The 21600-nt window shown below is 42.3% G+C and overlaps 1 protein-coding gene across 4 annotated transcripts; it reads left to right on the top strand.

Annotated features, from left to right (window-relative positions):
• Positions 1 to 247: 247 nt before the first annotated feature.
• tpd52 (tumor protein D52) lies at positions 248 to 21600 on the top strand. 4 transcript variants are annotated; one of them, XM_003444170.5, is made up of 8 exons: positions 248 to 401; positions 14041 to 14171; positions 15156 to 15304; positions 15774 to 15875; positions 16363 to 16389; positions 17266 to 17307; positions 18133 to 18181; positions 19623 to 21600. In XM_003444170.5, the coding sequence occupies exons 1-8, from the start codon at positions 383 to 385 to the stop codon at positions 19746 to 19748; spliced, it is 645 nt and encodes a 214-aa protein (XP_003444218.2). In that variant the 5' UTR covers positions 248 to 382; the 3' UTR covers positions 19749 to 21600. The 4 variants fall into 4 exon arrangements, with proteins under 4 accessions (XP_003444218.2, XP_005478547.1, XP_005478549.1 ...); XM_005478490.4 differs by lacking the exon at positions 248 to 401 and adding an exon at positions 8569 to 9016; XM_005478492.4 differs by lacking the exons at positions 248 to 401; positions 17266 to 17307 and adding an exon at positions 8575 to 9016.

Here is a 21600-nt window from a genome sequence, read left to right as displayed (position 1 = left end):
CGTGTGGGACTAATAAAGGTTATCTTAAGAAAAATAAAACAACATATATATATACTACTACACTATTGCAGATACATATAAATTTTACATATACATATACATATTCTTGTTGTACAGTAAAAAAAAAAAAAAACCCCAAAAAACAGAAATACAAATAATGACGTGTCCTTGTTGCGCAGCTTTGCATTGTTGTTGGGCTAAAACTTGATCCACGTGCTTGCTTCTGTTTACACTGCTGCGTGCTGACGTCACGGCGAACCCCACCCCGCACGGCGGGCTGCCTGGCAACATGAGGCAGAGAACAGGAAGACCCACAGCAGGAAAGTGAACAACCTGCGGACCCTGAGTAGAAATCGACGAGAAACAACGCTTTGGACAGACAATGGAGGATGCAGACAAAGGTAATTAAATTATCGACGTGTGCCAGTGTTGTAATAGATGTTTTAAAACTACTTTTTCCTTAGAGAAAAGTTAGCGGACTAGCTAACTTTGTGCTGTGACTCGAGTTAGTTCGTTGAGAGCATATGCTACCTCTCGCTATACGAATAAAGTGAGTTATTTTTGCGAAGGACAACAGTGTGAAGAATTAGAAGAAAGAATTAGAAGAAAATAACTTTTTCAGCAGCACCAGTGCAAGAGATTTCTAGAAAAATGACACGGAAGTGCGGTGTCACACCACAATTTGTTTTTTTTCCCCAGCATGTAAACCACCCATTAACTTTTTAGGTGAAACCATAAACGCACATTTTCAGTTTTGGGGGGAGTTAAAAACTTTGACAGGCAGTGAAAAAAGGAGTAAAACATTAGTCAACAATATATTTTGTAACCGACGGCTTAGCCTGTAAGAATGGGTTACACCTGTTTGACAGCTCACTGCTATAACTAGTTTAGACAAGTCACGCTGTGCTCTTATGCTCTTTCAAATGTTTTTTTACACTGAAAAAAAAAAAAGAGTTTTATTTTGAAATTTACGAACTCCTATTCTGTGCCAAAGTGGTTGTGAGTTGTGGGTTTTACTGATTTTTCTCGTGCCAAACTACAGCACAGTTCAGTTAACCACAGGTATCCTGAGTGTCTTCTACCTGCATTTCTGTCTTTCACCTCGTTCCTCTTCCTGCACGTTTGCTTTCCTATCAAGCAGCTGTTCTGCTCTCTTATGTACTTAAACACAACTGCTCCTGTCTCAAGTCCATATGTCTCTGCTATAGTACAGAAAAGTGGAGATTTGCACACAAAAAAGCTTGTATGTCCAACTTTTTGTGATTTTACTTGTAAACAGCATGATCCATTCTTCTCTGATCTTTGTATTATTTTATTCTACTTCATTTGCACTAAAGTGCTTGTGGAAAGAAGCAAAGCATTTGAGTTTTATTTGTTCATTTAAAATGTCATGTTAGAATTTTTGACCAAATTTCCCTGAAGCACAAACAGCCTTCACCCTCCCCTGGGCTCTCAAAGGTAATTTCCTGATGGTTGAAAATTGTTTTGTGTTTTCTTCTTCTTCCCTTTTTAATAACGTAGAGAGAGAAAGCCAGAAGAAACGTTGCGTATGAACACCAGAATTATTGATGTAACTGGTTCCTGGTTGATAATTTGTGCTTCTCCATATCAGAAGAAATGAGGTTTGTTTCTCCATCACTTTCTGTGTTGCTGCCAGTGGACACGATAGAAAAGAATGCTTTACTTGGCTTTAAATGCCACGCTCGTGAAGCCCATTCCTGGGTTAGAGCTGCAGGTCCTGAACACATCCTTAAGTAAATGGTACCTTAGTGACTGTTTGATCTGGGTTCTCTTTGCTTGTAAAGGTTTCTTGTGGTATGCTTTGGAGGGTTTTCCCTTCCCACATGACATGTTTTTTCACTGTGTGCGTGCAGCGGATGCACCAGTAGATAACTTGTCTTTTAGTGGTTTTATAAGTTGTTGTATGTGACCTTAAAAAAACACAGTTTGAAAAAAGGCAAATGCCAGATTTCTTTTAAGGCCGAAACACACTTGCACTACAGGCTATTGTTCATCAAAATCACAGTAAAACGGGCCTGTAGCACAAGTAATCACAAGAAAGTGAAATTGCGTAGTTATCAGATAAAGGGGAACCTCTTTGCCAATCTCTAGCTTTACTGCAGCCTTGAGGTGGTGTCTGTTTACCTCTCTAGGCAGCAAAAGTAAATGATCTGCCTCTCTAGATGTAATTTTATCACCTTAAATATCATCATAGGAACTGCTGTGCTCTCTGAATTTATAGTCACACTGCTGTACAGGCAGCCAAGTTCATTTCAAGGTCAGACTTTTGGTATGGTAGCTGTATTTTACTATCATCTGTACCTGCATCCTCCTCGTGGAAGTTCAGGCCGCTCAGTGACAAGTATTTGCTTGCTCCAATACAATAAGCTCCCTTTACGTTATTTATTTATGTATTTATTTTATTTATTTTAAGGGAGCGTTTCATAGGTTAGATGCTTCAATCCTTTGTCAGTAATTCGGGTAAAGCATTTGCAAATAACTTGGTGAACAGGTTTTTGCAGGACCAAGGTTTGGAGAGTGCTCGGACTGGTGCCTCTCAAAGGAGTCTGCTCTCCCCTGATTGTGTGTCTCTGTGCAGATGACCTTTAGATAACAAACTTGTCTGTTTGTGTCCTCCCTTTTTCTTGCAGTTAAATGTTATTTTTCCACAGTGAATCTTTTTTTCCCCTTAAACTCAGGTTCAGTGAAATTTGTGGTCCACTCAGATTTGCCTTATGCTGTTGCTTGTTAATCTTGATTGGTTCATTAACATTTATAGAGCTTGAATAGACTAGAAAGAGGTTCTTGGTACTCCCATAGATGCCTGAGCCTAAACACTTTCTCACTCAGTCATATTGTTCCAGGTCAATCTCAAGGACTCTAGAAAGTTTTTGTACTCCAGACTAACTTTTATTGTTGTTTTGAGTGTTGCCTGTTTCATTTTCTACATACAGGCTTGTGGCTCGAATCAGATGTTCAGAAAGGACGTGGTCAGGTTCACCAGCCCGTGTTGTTTTTCAGCTACCAGTCTAATGAGATTGATCAGGAGCAGTGGCCAACATTTTTGGCGTTATTAGATTTCTGTGATGCACAACTGTCTGCTTTCAGCTGTCAGAGGAAGTCTCTCACAAACAACATCCCCACCCCAGTAATGCAGATCCGATCGTTTGAGCTCCATCTCCATGGAAATACATTCAGCACAGCCAAATCATACTTTAAAAGCTGCAACCGCTGCATGTGTTTATGTAAAGGTTTGCTATGATTTGTTCAGTCATACTAACAAATGTCATATTGGGCTAGAAGCTGTGTCAGTCTGGCCTGGACCTCCCATTCAGTGAAAACCAGATGTGTGTTTACCAAAACCATTAGTATTTGAAGTCTACTCAGAAATACACCTGTCAGCAGTCATGGCTGTCGTAGATCATTTTAAAAGGCCTTTTTGAAGGGTTTGATGTATGCGAGAAGCTTTAGCCTTTTTGAAAAACCTGTAGCTTTGAACGTTGGTGTCACCAGGTTTGCACATTTCATTTCAAAGATTAAAGGGAACACCAGCTGTCTATTTGAAAACTTTGTATGTGGACCTGATAGTTGCCTGAAAGAAAAAGTTGGCAAATATGGTATAAGATAGTTTATGCTCATCCAAAAAGTCTGAAGTTTGAGAGAATACTCAGGCAAAGATGCTTTTAACCTAAATATATACATCACAATGCAATGCATTTAATATTTATGTGAATTGTTTGACGTTTCAGCAGTAAAATGCAGTGATCAGGCTCTGTTAAACTGAACGAAAAAGAAACTCAAAGGTCATTAAATTCCTCTACTTTCAGTACAGCTTTATGGAGAATTTTTCACTGACTTGTGAGATTTGGCCGAGCAGCACTCTCACCTGTCTGGTAGTTTATTTTTCAGTGAAAGACTGCAGACAGAAACTTTGATAAACTATATAAAAGAAAGTACAGTAGAGATATAAATTATTACTCCCAATTAACCAAAAGTTCTTTTTTATTTCAGGTTACTTCTGTCCCTGTTTTCAATATCTTTTAATTGGTACCTTACATGACAGTAGAAGGTTTGGCAGACCCTTTTTTCCTGTCCAATACCTGCTGTTTTCATCTAAACTCCATCATTTCAGTTATTTAAGGTTTTGTAATACAATCAGGTAAAAACTTAAACTTTTAGCGTTTATTCCTATCATCTTAGGCCCGGCTAAGATGTATAATGACTGCAGAAAGTTTTGGTTTCATTACTTTTTTAATGTGCTGCTCTGTACACAATGTCCTGTATTTGTGTTGCAAATAGAGTCAGATGGTGAATCTGTTTTGGAAGTAGGCCACACAGCAACAGCTTTCCACTCTGTCACCATATATCAGACCTTGTATTTGGAGAAAGAACCAATCTTTAGTGTTTACCGTCGTTTGAAGGATGAGAGGACTGACACCCTTTTCCAGTTTGAATGGTTCATGTACAGCTGTGTTCTGGGTCGGTTGGCTGTTTCCAGATGTTTCCAGTTGTCTGTGCGCTAACCATCTGTAAGCAGCTGCTTCACATTTAAGCAACAGATCGAGAGGAGATTGTTTTCCAACCTGTCAGACTAACTTTAATCAGCTTTTATCTCCATGTTTGTCTTAAGTCGTGTAGCCAAGAGTCTAGATTGAATGCACATGTACAGTATCGGTGTCCATCTGAGGTGTAGCCACATCCCATCATGCACATCTCATGCTTTGCGGGCCTAGTCAAAGTATCCACAGTTATCCATGTCTCATGATTCCTGTTTAGGCTAATCGTGTGACAGGCTCTGCTTTGAATAGTAAGGTAATTGATCGTGCGCCGTGCTTCATTAGCCGCTCTAAAATGGCTGTTTGTTTGTGGTTACAGTCACAGTCGACGAGCGGCAGGGGTTGTTTTGTGTTTCTGTTTGTCTTATAAATCAAATGGCATGTTTTGAACTTATTCGGCGAAAATGTCTGATTTGTGACCTTGACTTTCAATCATTTTTAATAATATAGCTATACAAGCGTACTGGTTTGTGTGCGTGTGTGTCTGTGTGTGTTGTTTTCGGCGGGGGGTTGTGCTTTGTTTTAACAAGTATCACATGGATTAGGGGCTCCACTGATCAGGAAGGCTGCAGAGTTGTGTTGAGTTCATCATGTTGGGAGGCCTGTCCAGTCTAGCTGAAAGAGATTACTGTTTGCTAAGATATAAAAATGAGTGTGCCGGTTCGATCCGTTTCAGTACAGAAGGATTCTTGTAGAAAAGTATTTGTGCTTGCATCTTAATGAGGACCTCTTGTATTCATATTTAGCTCTATATTTGTATTCTGGAAAATCATTTTTTTTCAGCTAAACCAACCTCCTCATACAGGCTTTTAGCTCATATTCTGCCTGAAACAATCACTTTTAGCTCTTTCACATTTCCTTCTGATTACCCGCCCCTCGTCTGGCTTCCACAAAGTGAACCACAAAGTCTTTGTGAACACTACTTCCTCTTTTTGGGAGTATGCAAAGTCACAAAAACAAACCTACCGAGGGACATAATTTCTTATTGTTTATGTTGTGGCTGACTTGTGGGAAATGTCATAAAATGCCAGTTGAGAGAGGAAAATGTCTGTTGTCAGGAAATCCCAAAGTTAGAGAAGCCAGAGAAATATTACCTGCAGTTGCCAAGTGAATGTGTAATGTCTCTCAGCACTGGAGGCTGTTTGTATGCTGGAGTACTTGAAGAAGTGCCAGTAATAGTAATCATTTAGACTGTTTTAAGAGAATGTGTTCGTACATTTACTGAGACGTTTATATTGGACTGTTGTTGTGCTCATTTGCGTGTTGAGGCTTGATAGTTTGCCGTGAGCGACTGCAAACGCATTACTTCTGGGTTGACCTTGCTAAATAGAAGAGCTGTGCAGTGGAGCCTGACTAGTGTAGCTGTAGTGTTATGCTAGTTAGCCTTATATGACCAACAACTTATTGTACAGACTTGTCATGCGTACTGTAGGGTTTGCCGTTACATTGAAATTCATCATCTCTCTGTCACCATCATTGTAATACCTCTGCTGCCATGATGGGGGTTCTTAGTCACCTGATTTCCTCAAATGGAAAAAATGAACATGTTCATCACTTTGATGTACAGTTAAGTAGAAAAATAAGTACATCCCATTAAGATTATTGGCTTTTTCCACATTTCAGCTAGTTGGCATGTTTATGTCTTTGAAACATTGCCTACAGTTAAAGGTCCAAACCAATCCAAATGTCATCCTTTTTATAATTTTGTATGAAAATGAGATCAGACCATAACTATGACCTGCTTATTCAGCAAGTGCTGTGTTTTTTATTTGTATTTTTCCTTTTTAAAGTGTGGGATGCCATCAGACCAAGAGCTTTAGAAAAAAAATCTGGATTCGTTTTAGTCTGATGAGGATTTAAAAAGGATCTCCAAATTGTTTGAAAGTGGAAAACATGTCACTACTGGCGGTGCAGATTTCAACCGTTTCCTTATCTGCCCAACCAAACAGCAAACCAACACAGTGTCTGCAGGTACCTCAAAGTGCATCAACAGTGAGAACGAGAGCACAAACATTCACATGGGAGGCTTTCCCACAAACAAGCCTTTGGTTCTCAGAAGGCAGAATTTGAGTTTCCTTGTGAACATGCAGGAAACGGATCAGGCCTGTGGATTAAAAGGCGCAGAAGAACAGCATTGCAGAAGAGCCTCGTATCTTCCAGTACGGTTGGTGGTGCAAAATGTTGATTTGCTTTGCTGCCTCAGAAACTGAGCAACTCGATGAGTTCTGTCTAATATCAAACATTTTTTCTCCAATAACAGAGTTTTCTTGCTGTGTTTAACTTCATCCACAGGTACTGATTTAAACAGACTCAAATGTTGGGTTGTACAAAATATGTAGGGGGAAAAAAACGTCAGCTGTTTTTTATTTTTTTGTTTTTTTTTAACATGACTGTAATCGTGGAATTTGTCCCCTAGTGTTTCAATACTTCCAGGAGAGCACCGCTCCTTCTCTCTAAATGTAAGGTATTTCCTGGAGAGGATCAAGCAGACATGCACGTCTGGCTTTCTGCAACAGAAGAATGGTGGCTGCACAGGCCTGAAGGGAGCTCATGATTTATGTACATAGTTTTTAAATCCTTGTGAATATTTCTGTACTGATGTGCTAATTTTCCCCGCAGCAATACCTTTGCAGAGTTTAAATCTTTACCACTTAAATTTTAATGGTGAGTGCTGCTCGATACTGGTGCTGCAGCACATCTTTCCAAAGTTATCGAGTAATTTTAGGGCAATTTTACATCCGTGGTTGAGACTGCTGGGATTACTTATTATACATCAGGGTTTTTCGTGAGTGGAAGAAATAAAAAATCGGCAATCTGCTGAAGCGTTTTGGGCTTTCCCCAAAGGAAAATCACCAGGGTAGTAATTGAAATATATTTGAATGCATTTCTTTAAAGAGGGGTTTGATATAACCCTTCCTGTTGTCCCTGTGATTGCCTGGATAGGCTCCCCCCTCTGCAAATTGCACATTGCTTAAATATAAAATACATTTTTGATTATTAAATGTCCAGAACTAACAGGAAAATCTTCGTCTGACACGTCTGTTAACTAAAGGTAAATTACTAGGTGGGTAACTGAGCTGATAACCCCCAGACCTCAGTTTAAAACCAGTAAAAACTCAGTATAGGATCTTGCTTTGAGTCGACTTCACTCTAATGTTTAAACTAGCCGATGTTTGTTTTGTACCTCCTTCCACAATGCTCTCCGGCTCTTTCAGGGATTCTGTCCGTTCACAGTCATAAAACTTGTGCTGCTTTCAGTGCAACCTTGAAAGCTTCAGTGTCTAATATGTTGCCATCTACGCTGCTTTTTGCACATTTGATTGAAATGTGACAAGAATTGCGCTTATGTTTTCCTCTCTTTGTGCAGCCTAAATACCTGCTTTATGTCACGGCTCTTTCTTTTGTGTTACGACACGGCACAAAGTCTGCTTTCAGGCGAGAAAAACTTGATTAAAAGAGTTTGTTTTCATGTGATGAAGGTCTTGCATTACAGGAGCTTTCTAGTTCAGAGAATGCCATTGTGGCAGGCACACAGTAGCACTTGTTCCCTCTACCACTTCGCGTAGCCTCTGGCACCCTCTCTTCTCCTTTCTAGCTGACTAGCATTACCGCTGCTTCAAGCTGGACTGTCCACCCTGGATTAGAGCTTTGCTGTAATCTGGGACACTGCAGATTATGCTTTTCATCTAATGCGCCCCTACACAATCACATCACATGACCGGTCCACACAAATGGGGTCGCTCTCATTTCCTCCTCGATTGACAGGCTGGGAAGCGAGGGAGGGCGGGAACTGGCGGTGGAACCCGAGAGTATTGGAACAGGAGTACCGTGCGGTATCACAACAGCAGCTAGGCACCCGAAACAGCGATGGCGCACACGGTCTGCAGGATGGACTAAGAACTGACCTTTGGGATTATAGTGGAGAGGAAGTGGGAGGGTGTGTTTTTTGTGTGTCTGTGTGTGTGCGCGCTGGCTACAACAGCTGCTTGAGGGGACAGGTAACTTATTAACAGCAAGACAAGAGCAAAGGGCTCACAACACCTTGGCCCAAACAGAAACCGATATTTAGAAATTGGCATCACTGTAGTCACTCTCACCTTGTGACTACCTGAGGGCCGATACAAAACCTCCTTCCTTGTGCATGCACACACTTGGACACTCGAGTGTGTCTCCGCATGTCTAGCAAAGAAGGAAACGGACACAAGCAGCACGCGCCTGGGTCACATGCAAACAATCAGCAATAAGCACTCGGCTGGCTCTGCTTAGGTAGCGCTGGTAAAAAGGAGGTGGTAGTCGCTCCGGTCGGCAACGCGCTGAAAGCTGTAAAGAATAAAGCATGGACCCTCTGGAGGAATACCGCTCTCCGTTTGACTTTGAACAAGGAGTCAACACCAGCTATCTCTACCTCTCCCCAGCCTTAAGCGACACACCGCCCAGCTCGCCAGCTGTCAAAACCAGAGGTAATCACAAGGAGAGAAGGGAGAGGCCGAGTGAAGGGTGTGTGTTTTTCGTGTGTGTGTGCTTGCTGGATAAAAAGACAAAACATGGGTTTGGTTCATTGAACAGGAAGAATTTGGGGTGGGGGCACAAACTGGAGGGGGAGGGAACAAATGATGATTGTTGGCGATGCATATGACAGCATTCTCTCAATTTAGATGCTTCCAGATTTCAGAGTGTCGATCTCAGACCGTCATAACTCTTTAAACTTCAGTCATAATTATGCTGCTGTACCACACCACGCACCGTGCCCTCACTGCTCTCCATGTTTTCCTCCTTTTTCCTAGAAATGTAGAAAATAAGGATGCAATGACTGTAAAACTGTCAGTTTTTCTGTTTTGGGGAAACAAAGAAGTATTCGCTACAGTAGTTTAAAGTTATTCAGCTCTTTATCACGCTGTCTTTGAACATTTATCCAGTGCAGAATTGTTGGGACTTGTCCCATGGCTAAATGTAACAAGGACGATAAAAACCACCTCATTCTGCAGTGTTATACTCTGATTTTATCCGGTTCCTTGAATTACCACTTCATGTCCATTTCAGCTTTTGGAAAATCTGGTGTAGTAATCTGGTGTAACGTCTCATGAGGATCGTTTTTTGTCTTCTAATTCCAAATTTTTATTGAGTTAGATATAAACAGAAAAACACAGAACAAGACAGACACAGAGTGAGGCACACAGGACAGTTTGTACCATAAGTTATTGGGTGACATTTATTTGCCAAACGTCCAGTACAGACTGTCCATATCAAGTTATGCTTTGATTTTGTCTCATTTTTACAATTAAGCCTTTCCAACGAGTTCTCACAGGCAGAAGTGTTCATCATCTGTTCCCCAACCATCGTTCCTCCCATTATAGACTCATTCAGCTGTGGTAGGAATCTCCTGTTGTCATGGTACCTGGGTCAAGTTTTGTGTGAATTCATTATTCTTTCCTTTGCGTGATGAAAATGATTAAGAGTTTTAGTTTTGTATGGTTTAGACTTGAGTTTACTTTTTTTCTAGGGTCTCAGAGTCTGATATTAGTTTCCTTTCATGTCTCGTCCCTGTGTTTTGTCCTCGGTGTCTCCTGTGGATGTCAGTCTTGTTGTCATGTCCCGTCTGTCATAGTCTTCGTCTCTGTGTTCTGTCTTTAGCGTTTCCTTAGGTTCCCCAGCCTGTCTTATGTCTTCCTCTCCCTCTCTCCGTGTCTTAGTCATGTCTCTGCGTTGTGTCTCCTGTACCTGTTTCCATGTTCTTTGTCTCCCCACTCTGTCACGTGCTTCCGTGTCCGTTTACCTCCTATCCTACTGTCAAGCTTTCATGTCCTCGTCTGGGTCGCTATGTGTATGTCACTTCCTGTTTTATTTTGACAGTGCCTCGTCTCATGTGTGTTATGCTCAGTTTTGCTTCCCCTGTTCTGTTACTCAGATTTGTTCCAGCTGTGTTTCCACCTGTTGCCCTTCCTCTTGTTGTCCTGTGAATTCAATTCCTCAGTCTTCCTTTGTTCCTTGTCATGACATCGTCAGCTCCCTGGCTGTGCGCGCGCTCCTTGTGTCTTAGAGTTCCCAGCTCCTCGTAGCTCTGTTCATGCTGAGGTTTTTATGCCTCATGTTCTTTAATGCTAGCACTATAACGGTCCATGTAATCCAAAACATTTCTCCAGAAAGAAAAAAAATTTTCCCACAATGCATGCACATATATTTTCAGCATAAAGCATCCTTAAATAAACCCTTCTGTGTGGTCTAGAAGGAGTGTAGTCATCTTTTTTTTTTTTTTTTAATATCAGATAAATTTGCCCCCGGCTTCCCTGAAAAACTTCCCCCTTTTAGAAATGATGTTCTCCCATGACTCATCTTCAAATGTACAGCCAAGGTCTTTTTCCCAGGTCATCCAGAGACCACTGGTATTCCTGTTTGTCAGGGGCACCTTTCATACCACACAGATGTTTTATGGCATGCTGTTGAAAGTTGCAAATAACACAGTATGGGGTTAGTGTCTCGACGCAGCTGGATGCTTCTTTTAATACAAGCTCTAATTTGCAAGTATTTCCTCAAGAGGAGAGTTTTGATTGTAGGTATCCGGATCGCTGACTGTCACATTTCCTGTTGTTTTCGCTTGCGTGTTTGTTTACATAATAAGGTGGCCAAAATTTTAGGCACCACAATGTCAGAAAAAACTGCACGTATCAGTCAAGTTGCCACTTTTATATTAAATGTCATCATTTTACCCTGCTGAGCATTTATGCGAAATTTTCTTCTAATTGGTTATGGTTGACAATGTGCTCGGTGACCTTTAACCTTTGACTACCAGTATTAATTCATTCTTGAGTCCAATTAAACATCTGTGCAAAATTTGATGAAATTTCCATGAGGCGTTTGAGGCGGGTCGTATTTATGAGAATAAGTTTGACAGAGAGAGAGAGATGGAAACTCTTAAAGTATATTCCTCGTCATGTTTGCAGCTGTTTGTGTGCGGATACACACACAAAAGTGTGCAAGGATTGAGTTTGATTTAACTCAAATGAGACAATAGAGTAGACACATTGCAATAGAGGTGAATAGCTTCCTATGCACAGTGTCATTCTTATCTTATTCTTTCGTAACATTCTGGTTGTGTAATGCAACTTTATTGATTGCTATGTTTATTGGTGTGTCGTCTGGCCCTTTATGACAAAGCTGCATTAGCGTTGTTACCGCTATTCGATGACTAGGCCACATCGCTGCTTTCCTTTTGACTCGTTATCACAGGAAAAGAGGGACGATCAAAAAGCTCGAGGTCTCTATTTAAGTGCACGTCGTTCGCCGTTGCTACAGTACTGACAGACACACAGTTGGGTGCTTATAGGGCAGGATTGTTAAGAGGAAATGAGCTCAAACCATAGAGGTTGGGCAGGGATGTGGGTGAGTATGCAGTTTGATGTCGCAAGCCAAACTTCTGCCTACACTCGCATATAAACTTCTCTATTTGTTTCTCTCTCTGACTCTCCCTTTGTTTCCTTTTTTTCCCCCCCTCATGCTCTTAGCACCTACTGATGGAAACACACCTACAAGGCATGCATTCACTCATGCAGAGCCACTTCCACATTTACAGAGGTGCCCAGAATTTTACATAGCCTCATGTGCTTGAAGAAAATGAGTTCCTGAGCAGCATATTGTAGGTTATCAAAACATTATATGTGCTAAAATAAAAGGGTGGTGTCTTATTTTTTTCTCTATCACTAGCTGAAGCACAGCCGTTATAACAGGAAGTGTCTATTGCAAAATTGTGATGTTGTAGTACGCAGGTTTGTCTGCATATATGGAGTCAGGGCTGTATCAGTAGTAGAAAGCAGAGGGGGGTAAATTCAAAAGAGAGTGGAAAAGAGCTTAAGGGCAGATGAAGTGAAACACCCCACAGGAACAGAGGGGGTGGTTTCAGGACTGAGGGCTAAATGAGAATTTCCTCTGTGGTTCTTTTTGCCTAATTACCATAATGCCCATCTCCGTTTCCTCGTCAAAACGATTTGCCTCGGATTTTCACTTCTCTCGCCAAAGCGTGTTTTGACATATAAATATTTGCACTTGTGAGGTGTCCAATCCGCTCGCCTTTTCCCCTGGCGTTAATTAAATGTAAAAGGAGAAGCAATTAATGGCACGGCCCAGCTCCCTCAGCTCGTGATAATAATGTGTGTGTTTTGAAGGCAGAGGAACGTTATTTCATTAACGGCTCTCCAGACGGCGTGAGGCAATCCCGCTGTCTTTGTGGGAGTATGCACTGCTAGATTTATGTGATTTTAATTTTTTTTATTTTTTTCTGTCTCCATCTCACGCTTTCACAGTGGTCCGCATTGAAAGAGAGAAAGGGAGTCCTCAGTATTTGGAATGAGGTGGGAGGAGGAGGCTGCAGATGAAGATGTATTTCAAGTACCGTTCCTTTTGGCGAGATTGCGCGTTTCTCCGCAGTGGAAACAAAATGTATCACCAGCTAAAATCATGTTGTGCGTTTTGCTGTTTATGCCAAATCCTGACCCTAGCTGGGTGACAGCTCAGTCACTGAGAGGAACATTTCCTATTTTCATGCAGTGAACAGGTCAAACTAAAATGATTGGCTGCTGGCTGCTTACGTGGCCACCTTCAAATGCACTTTTTCTTTTTAAATCCTGAATAATAATAAGCAGCTGCAAATATACAGAAGCTGCACCTGATGTCTTCATTTCATTCTTGCACTATTACATATATTTAACGGTTATTACATAATTATTACAACCCCAGTCTGCTGAGAAAATTGCACATGGCCAAATTCTCTTACTTGTTAGGTTTGAGCCAACGCTTTAATGAAACTTACACTCTTCTCTGTTTTGTGTGATGGTTCTGCCTCCACACTGAGGTAACAACACTGTATATGTATGAAGTTCACTCCAGCAGTTCCTTTTTCTTGTATTCTTCCCCCTCACACTTCAGAGTTATTCAGCTCTGGGGTTTCCCCTTTTTCCTTTTTTTTTTCATACTCTCCTATTTGGGCTTTGCATCTATACTTTAACTTCCTTGAAATAATTTGACTAGATACCAAAAAAAAAAAAAAATAATGACCTCAGGGACAGATTTTTGTTTCCCCTGTTCCAGCTCACTTCTGGCCCAGAACATCCTTATTGGGTGTCGTACTTTTGTTTCATAGATCCCAACGCCCCCTCCTCTCACACTGTCTGAGCCGAGGATGTCTCCATCTAAAAAGTTCTTTGTATTATTGATGCGCTCTTGTTCCTGCTGAGCACAGCTCTGTCAGAGTCATCAACATCCAAGACAAGCTTGTACTCTAAATGCCGCGTGTGTGTGTGTGTGAGGGAGATGGTATAGCCGGTCTGTGCAGGAAGAATTGTGGAAAGTTTCACTCCTTAATCTCTTTCACATGTTAAATCACCAGACATGTCTGTGCATCTTTAAAAAGAGATCACTTCATTAAATTTTGCACTGCTTGCCAAGTAAAAAACATTGTTTTCTTTTCTTTCTTTCTTTTTTTTTTACCTCTCAGGTTCCCAGGGCCATCCGGACTCGGTCCCAGAGGTGGGAGAGGATGCAGTGACGTCTGTTGGCGCTGCGTCCTCAACAGTGCCCGCCTTGACGGAGGAAGAGCGTCAGGAGCTGCAGGAGGAGCTGGCTAAGGTCAGGAGGGGTCAAAGATTTAATAAGCTGTGATTCAGGAAGTCAAGATCAGATGTTGGACATTAAAGACATTGTTTTTTTAATCCTTATGACCCTTTTCTCATAGTTGCTTTTAGTCCAAATAAATAATAAAACAGCATCTCCACTGAGATGTATTTTTAAAGAAGAGATGTTGGTCTGTTTTCCTAAGTATCAGTAGTTCCTGTGGGGACACCCTGGACAAATCGGCAACAGAGCGGGACAAACATTCACACTCACAGTTTGGGATAATCAGTTAACCTGACAGGATGGACTGTGTGAGGAAGCCGGAGTACCCAGAGAGAGCCCAGGCAGCGAGGAGCGTGCCATGCTCTTTAACCACTGAGAAACTAAGTTGAGGCCTTTTCACTTAAAAACGGTTCAGAGCTATTTAAAACAGCTGAATGTTGTTGCCCCAGGACCTCACCTGGTGGCGCGTGTGACCCGTGTACTAACGGCTCGGTCCTCTCTGCAGCTGCCTGGGTTCGATTCAGCCTCAGGGCCTTTGCTGCTGCCCGTCACCCGCCCTCTCTGGCTCCATGCTGTCCTGTCCGCCTCTATCAGATAAAGGCTAAAAGGCTCAAAAAATCATTTTTTTTTAAAAGAGTTATTTGGAGAACAGTAATTCTGTTCAGTCGATTTAAAGTATTTTGATCAAATGTCGCTCAGTGGAGTAAACGGCTCATTTGTCGAGGAATGTATTTACTGCGGATTTAATGAGATAATTTGTATTTGTAACAGCAGAACGTTGGTGTTTGTGGGGACTGGCTCCAAATAAATTGGAAATACATGTCACCACGGTCATGTGGTTAAACAATGGTGGAGTTTTATGACCTGGAAAAAACGTGTTTTGAATTTGGGTCTTTTTATAATGGCAAATACTGGATGAGCCAGACTTTACATGTTGGGGTACAGATTTATATGTAGAATCAAATATGACGTCTGTGTGTGTGTGTGCGCGCGCAGGTCGAAGATGAGATCCAGACTCTGTCCCAGGTGCTGGCATCCAAAGACAAGCAGCTGGCTGAAATTAAGAGGAAGCTGGGCATCACCCCTCTTAATGAGCTGAAACAGAACATCACCAAAACCTGGCAGGAGGTCACTGCCTCCACTGCGTAAGTCCTGAGCTACGCACTTTTCACGATGCCTTCATGTCAGCCGGCTGAAAGCGTTTGCTAAAGACTTTTTGTAGTATTTTTGTCCTTTTCCCGTCCCGATCGAGAGCTTTCTTATGCATCATCCCCGTACGTTTTCTCTAATTGCTCTGAAAATACGGATAACCGTCAGCGCTGTGGAGAAAAAAACGCTCTTTCTGCGCTGAACGAGGAGAAAGCTGTCAGTGCTCCTGACAGGCTGCCTGTGGCCTGTTTGAAATTGTTTGATGGGATTCACATTGAAGGAAATGAGCAGCATTCTGATGCTCTCCGGCTTTTCTTTAAAATGAAAAAGACACTGAAGTTTACTTCTGACCTTGATGTGTCTCTTCAGGCTTTGATCCTTCAGTCTCTTTTCATCACACTCATATCCTCTTTTTTTTGTTGTTGCTGCCCATCACTCCTCTTTCTCTCCCTCTCTCTGTTTCAGCTATAGGAGGACTTCTGAAACTCTGTCTCAGGCGAGTCTGAAGGCTACAGCAGCTTTCACAAATATGGGCTCAGCCATCACCCGGAAGCTCGAGGATGTCAGGTGAGTCAGACGGGGAGATGTCAGCGAATCATATTTTGTAATCCTTTGAAAAGCCACAGTAAAAATGGTTCCGCTGTGCTGCACCTGTCCATCATATCACATGTGATAGAAATGTGTTCCTGTAGCTGTTAGAAGGCCTGAGCTTCTCTTTTCCTTCTGTCCTTACTCAGCGTTTTACATGAGCCCACACTCCTGTCTTTCTGTACTAACCACTAACAAAACTCATTTTAACAAGATTCAGAGTCAGGACATGTTTTTAAGGTACAACTTTAAAACTGGGGACAGTGTGAGACAGCTCGCCTGCTTCCGTTCATGACGCACCCGCAGGCCCACATGAAACGCATCATTGTTTAAAGCATAAGCAGTGGCTTCCATATCGCCTGTATATCCATTTTCTGCCTTTGTTTGTGTTAAACAAATGAGAAACGTGCGATAATCAGCGTCGAAACAGCAGAAGTGTTAGTAACTTACAGCATTGCTTTTGCAGGTCACACTATACGTCTGATAAAGTTAGGTAAGACTGCTCACTCATTTAAGGCCAATTAAAGGAGAAATAAATCTTTTTTTTTTTAATACCATCTCTGTGAAATGTTTGAATGTGGGACTGCAGGGGTCGTTCTTCTGATCGATTTCAATTTGCATGAATAACTTTGACATTTTCCTGCATGTTTTTTTTTTAAAATCAAATTCTGCAAAATGAACTGAAATCAGGGGTGTTTTTATGCACTAATGTGTTTTATTTAAATCTAATTAGCCTGTTGCACCACTTTGACCAGCTTCTTATTAAAGGGCATATGTCCCGGTGGGTTAGGTGTCAAACTGTGCTTTCAGAGCACCAAACGCAGCACTTCCTGTGAATTATTCCTGATTAAACCCGGCTTAAAAAAAAAAAAAATCAACAGCAGATTGTTGCATTTGAGATGTATCTGTTGTTGATCCTCCCTCTCGTGTCTTAGTGCGTCTCCCCTCCCCTGTCATCCTTCTTCTCTCTGGATTACTGAGCCGCAAACAAGATTATTAGTCCTCTCAAAGCTGCAGTGTGCTGAGAAGAGCAGCCTCAAAGACTCGGGGCTGGTTTCCATGGGGGGGTGGGGGCTACTGAGGGCCTGACAGGGGTCAGAAGAGTGTGTGTGCATGTGTTGTCCTTTTGTGTGTGTGTGATGACATGATACTCACCCATAACTCACAGGATTAACACGTACCCGCTGTGTTAATACACAATCGATCTTAATTGGATAAAGTGGGATTTATAGGATTTATGCACTCGGTAGAATAAATGAGGGTTTGTGCTGTATGTTGTGCTCTCTCGCTCTGTGCATGCTCTGCTGCTGCTGTGCTAATATGACCACTAACACTTCCTTCTTTTTTCCTCAATAACGCTGTCGGATAGCGTAAAGTCATTGCAGCACTCGGCTAGCATGCCCGTCATGAGGTAAGAGATCCCAAACCAGTTCGTGTGAATGTTGGAGGCTGCTCAGTGTCTGTGGGCGGCAGTAGACAGACAGAAGAGCGTGTTTCCTGTTAAATAAAATAAGGCCTGACAGCGTACCCTAATAATACAGAGAGACCGCTGGTGAAAGCCACCTTATCTGCTATCAGTGGAGCTGCAGCTTTAATAATCTCGCTCCGCCAGGCCGCTGCTGTTTCGTCAGGCTCACAGAGGTTTAACAGAAATCTAAAAAAAAAGAAGAAGAAAATACAAAGATGCAGGGAAACGCCCACCTGCACAAACCGCTCGCCTGGTTTTTGTTTTTCTGCACTTGGAAAGAAAGTTCTGCCCTAAATACGGCTCTGCTTTCACAAAACCTGGACACACACACACACACACACATGTAACCAGGCTTTGAAAGAACTTTATTTCTTATTTGCTCTGTAAATATAATGAAAAATTTCTCCTGGTGAATCCGAAAGTTCAGCTAGAGAGCGTACGCACACGAGAGGCTTTTCGGAAGACTGTGCTCTCGCCCTCTTCGCTCTGTATTCCCTTTGTGTGTTTGCATGAAAAACAAGCCCTCTTAGCACTTTCTCAGCTGAACAGAGAAGAATGGGGTCACTTTAGAAAATCCCGCATTGTGTGTATCGAGTATCAGATAACATGACCTTTAAAGGCTGTGCTTACAGTGGGTGTCCTGCTCTATTTTCCTTTTGAAAGGAAGACGTGTCTGCATCTCGTCTGGGTATGATTATGTGTGATAACTTCAGTCATCTTTTTTTTTTCTCTCTCTCCTCTCTGTCTTCTGTCTTTCTCCTTTCACAGAAACGCACCAACCTTCAAGTCGTTTGAGGAGAAAGTAGAGACTCTGAAGGTAACGGCTGGATAAAGGACCTTGATGCCGTCTGCAGACGTGCCTGTGTGGATGCAGAATGGCTAAGAGTCAGAAACGCACCATTATTCTGTGCACAAACTTTATTCCACTGCATTTTGGCATCACGCCGCAGTAATGAGGTCGCGCTCAGTTCGTGATCTCTTTTCAGTGTCAGTGAAAAGAGGAATTTGGCTCTTAAATAACTTCTTAATCGAGATTTAAAGTGAGACTTTGTGGCTTCTGAGAGCACGCGGTGTCCTTGGTTTCTTAGTTAGATCTGTCGCTCCATGTGTCTGGTTTAAATAATAAAAATAAGATGGTGAATGTCAAAATGCTTAATTCGAGGCCTTAAAAACCAGCCGGTGATGTCAGATGCCCTCCCTGAATCAGTCCTGCTATTTATCCAGGCTTGGGACCAGCACTACGGGTACAGGAGCTTTATGAATCCCCCTTTAGCAAAGTCTAAAAAAGAAGCGTTATTGTTTAGCTGGCTAAAGGCTTTCAGTGTCCTTCATATCCTTAGTAGTGGAAGCTGTGACATTATTTGACTCATTCAGCTCACAAAAATGTTGTGCAATATAAGTTCCCAGAGTTATTTAAGGCTCATGTAACACTCTCACTGTTTTCAGCCTGGTTGCGTGAGATTGAATGTTGATGTATCTCCTACTGCAGTTTGATGAGACGGTGTGCAGGGTGGGTTGGGTATCTGGTGATGTTAGTAGTTCTGTTTATGTAGCGGGCCTAGAAGATGTCACTGATTGCAGGTAGCTGGATCCCAATTATCTTATCATCCCAATTAGTGACCCACTGTGCACTGGTATAAGTTAGTGATGAGAAAAACACATTTCTGTGCTCTGGATGAGTCACACCATCCACTACAAAGGATATGAAATAAACTGAAAGCCCCCAAAAAACAAGTCAGACGGGACGAGTATCACTACGGTGGTCGTTAACTTTCTCTGTTAAGCTTGCTTCCTGCTTCAGCTTCTGTGCACACTCACATAAAATGATCCCCGTGAGTGCCCCCTACTCAAATCTGAGAGGTTGTCAGATGATGGTAAGAAGATGATGTTAAAAATAAGCAGAGATTATAAAAATATAGCAGTAAAATGCAACATATTGCATTAAATGTGACGAGTTTAATGCTGCAGAAAATTTTTGATCTTGGGATTTAGCATGTAGAGCCGTAAAACAAACATTTTAAGTTGAGTTAATTATCTTAAAGCGGAGCGCACTCTCGGCGCTGCTTTTTTAAAGGTGACGGCTTCACTTAAACATTCCTTTATTTAAACATTAAATGTTGCCACAGCTTAATAAATGAGGCCTGATCAAAGTGAGATTCATTTCATTGGTTGTACAGATGCTGGTGTGTGCTCTCTGTTCTAGTAGCTGTAATTCCAGCAGAGTAAAACCAACGTTGTTTTCTTTCCTCCTCCCTCAGACCAAGATGACTCCATCACCATCCACCAGTGAGACCGGCATCCAGGACGACGGTGATTCTCCAACCGCTGAGGCTTCGCTCAATCAGCCAGACAACTCGCCCTCCCAGGAGGAGCCGATGCACTGAGAGGGCCTAACCACTCTTGACCCCTCCCCAGCCCCTCCTCGCTCTCTCTGTCGACCCTCTAACCCCGCGGGCCATCTACACTCTCCCCCTAAACGCTGCGTGCCAGTTTCCCTTTATTGGAAACCAATGACTCCCTCCCCCCCCACACTCCCAGCCTTCCTTGTGATCTAATTGTCGGATCTTTTCTCATGACACGTGCTCTCACTTGTTAACCACCGCGGAAAGTGAAAGCATGGGATGGGTGCAGGCATGTGGTCTTTCGCTGTGTATCTTCGAGTCTCTTCAGGCTCACTGTGGGAGAAATCCTCCCTGCTGTGCCACTTTTCCTCTTCCCCTTCATCTTCTCCCTCTCGCACTCCTCATGCCTCTGCCTAACCTGCCAAACGTGCCCCAATTTAATATTTTTTTCTGTATAAACGTAATAATTTTGTGGGGTTTTTTTTTTTTTTTTTTGGAGAGTAGAAAATTGCACAAAAAGTTTTCACTCGTTTAGTGAAGGATTTACACATTGGTATGTGAACCAGGCAGTTGTAGGCTCCGAGCTTCTGCATGGCCCTGTGTTATGTGTTAGCTGTTGTTATTAGAAGCACTCGTTTGCTCTGCTTCCAATTTGGGGTCTTTTTAAGTTTACCTTGTTTTGGGGCTTTTTTTCTTTTCTTTAATTTTTCTTACAGCACGATTGCAAAGTAATTTAACACTGCGTTCAAAGAACAAAATGTAAAAATGTATGCCTTTCAGTGTCATATGGGTGTGACACCTGGTGCGAGTACTGTGGGTTAAATTAGTCAGTTTTTCACAAGTGCAAACACCGACTCGAAAATAGGAATTTCAGAGCACAGGATGGGGGTGAAACACACACACACACACACACAAAAAATCCCCCCTTTCTTTGCCTTTGTGATGATGTTGTCAGAGAACGATCGCCACGCTCAGATAGTTACAGGAAAACTGCCAAGATCAGCAGAACAGAGATAGACCAAACACAGCGTCAAGGTTCAGCCTTGACCTGAGGTGAAGAGGAAAAAAAAGAGCCAGAGTCAATATTTAAACACTTCATTGTTCCTGCGTGGGAGGTAACACCTAAACCTCCCCATGCTGTGTGTGATAAAACGCCTAGCAAGAGGATACTTCACTGATATGAAATAATATTGTAACAGAGAAGGTTTCCCTCCCCATTTTGAATATGCGCACTAAGCTTAACAGGCTTTTTCTTGCTTTTTGGGGGGAAAGTTGCATAAATAATTGAAATTCTGATTCTGGTGGTAGAGTTGTGGCAGACTGCACAGGTACATACAGTATTGGGTAAAAAAAAAATGCTGCTTTCAGAGATCAATCACAGTTTCTGAGTGTTGAAGGTAAACTTAGTGGTGCATCTTCAGTGAACACTGTTTTCAGCTCGCTATTGATCCTGCACATCCTAGAAACTATTAAACTACTGAACAATGAACGAATCGAGTTGCGTGCTACCTGCGGGTGCCGATGGAGGCTCAATGAACCTCGAAGGGCGAACAGAGCCAGTGTGGCGTCAGCCAGGGCTTCCTCTGAGACGCGAGTGTAACTAAACTACTGATTTGTAACCCTTCCCCTCTTCTGGATGCGCGACCAACCTTGTGCAAGTCTTCTCCTGCTGGTGGTCCAATCGTGCGTGTGATTCAGCTCGCCCTCCGCCGTTAACGTCGCCACGCAGACTAAGGGTCGGGAACACTGCTTTCCAGCCATGAGCAAATTTGTTGCAGCCTTTTATCTGAGGCGCTTTTATTTGGAGTCGTTTATTCAACACACACACACTTTTGTTCATGAATGGAACCATGGAGACAAGAAATGCACTCTAATTAAAAGACTTTTGAAGTAA

Source organism: Oreochromis niloticus, linkage group LG22 (genome assembly GCF_001858045.2).
Source record: "Oreochromis niloticus isolate F11D_XX linkage group LG22, O_niloticus_UMD_NMBU, whole genome shotgun sequence".
NCBI classification, from domain to species: Eukaryota; Metazoa; Chordata; class Actinopteri; order Cichliformes; family Cichlidae; genus Oreochromis; species Oreochromis niloticus.
Note: the sequence above shows the minus strand (reverse complement) of the source record. Positions and strands in the feature narration are given on the sequence as shown.

What these genes read in the sequence shown, in the direction of transcription:
- tpd52 (XM_005478490.4), top strand. Translation starts at nt 8,893, where the DNA reads ATGGACCCTCTGGAGGAATACCGCTCTCCGTTTGACTTTGAACAAGGA. An exon ending in GCCAGCTGTCAAAACCAGAG is followed by an intron (nt 9,017 to 14,040) that starts GTAATCACAAGG and finishes TTTACCTCTCAG; the next exon opens with GTTCCCAGGGCCATCCGGAC. An exon ending in TATACGTCTGATAAAGTTAG is followed by an intron (nt 16,390 to 17,265) that starts GTAAGACTGCTC and finishes GCTGTCGGATAG; the next exon opens with CGTAAAGTCATTGCAGCACT.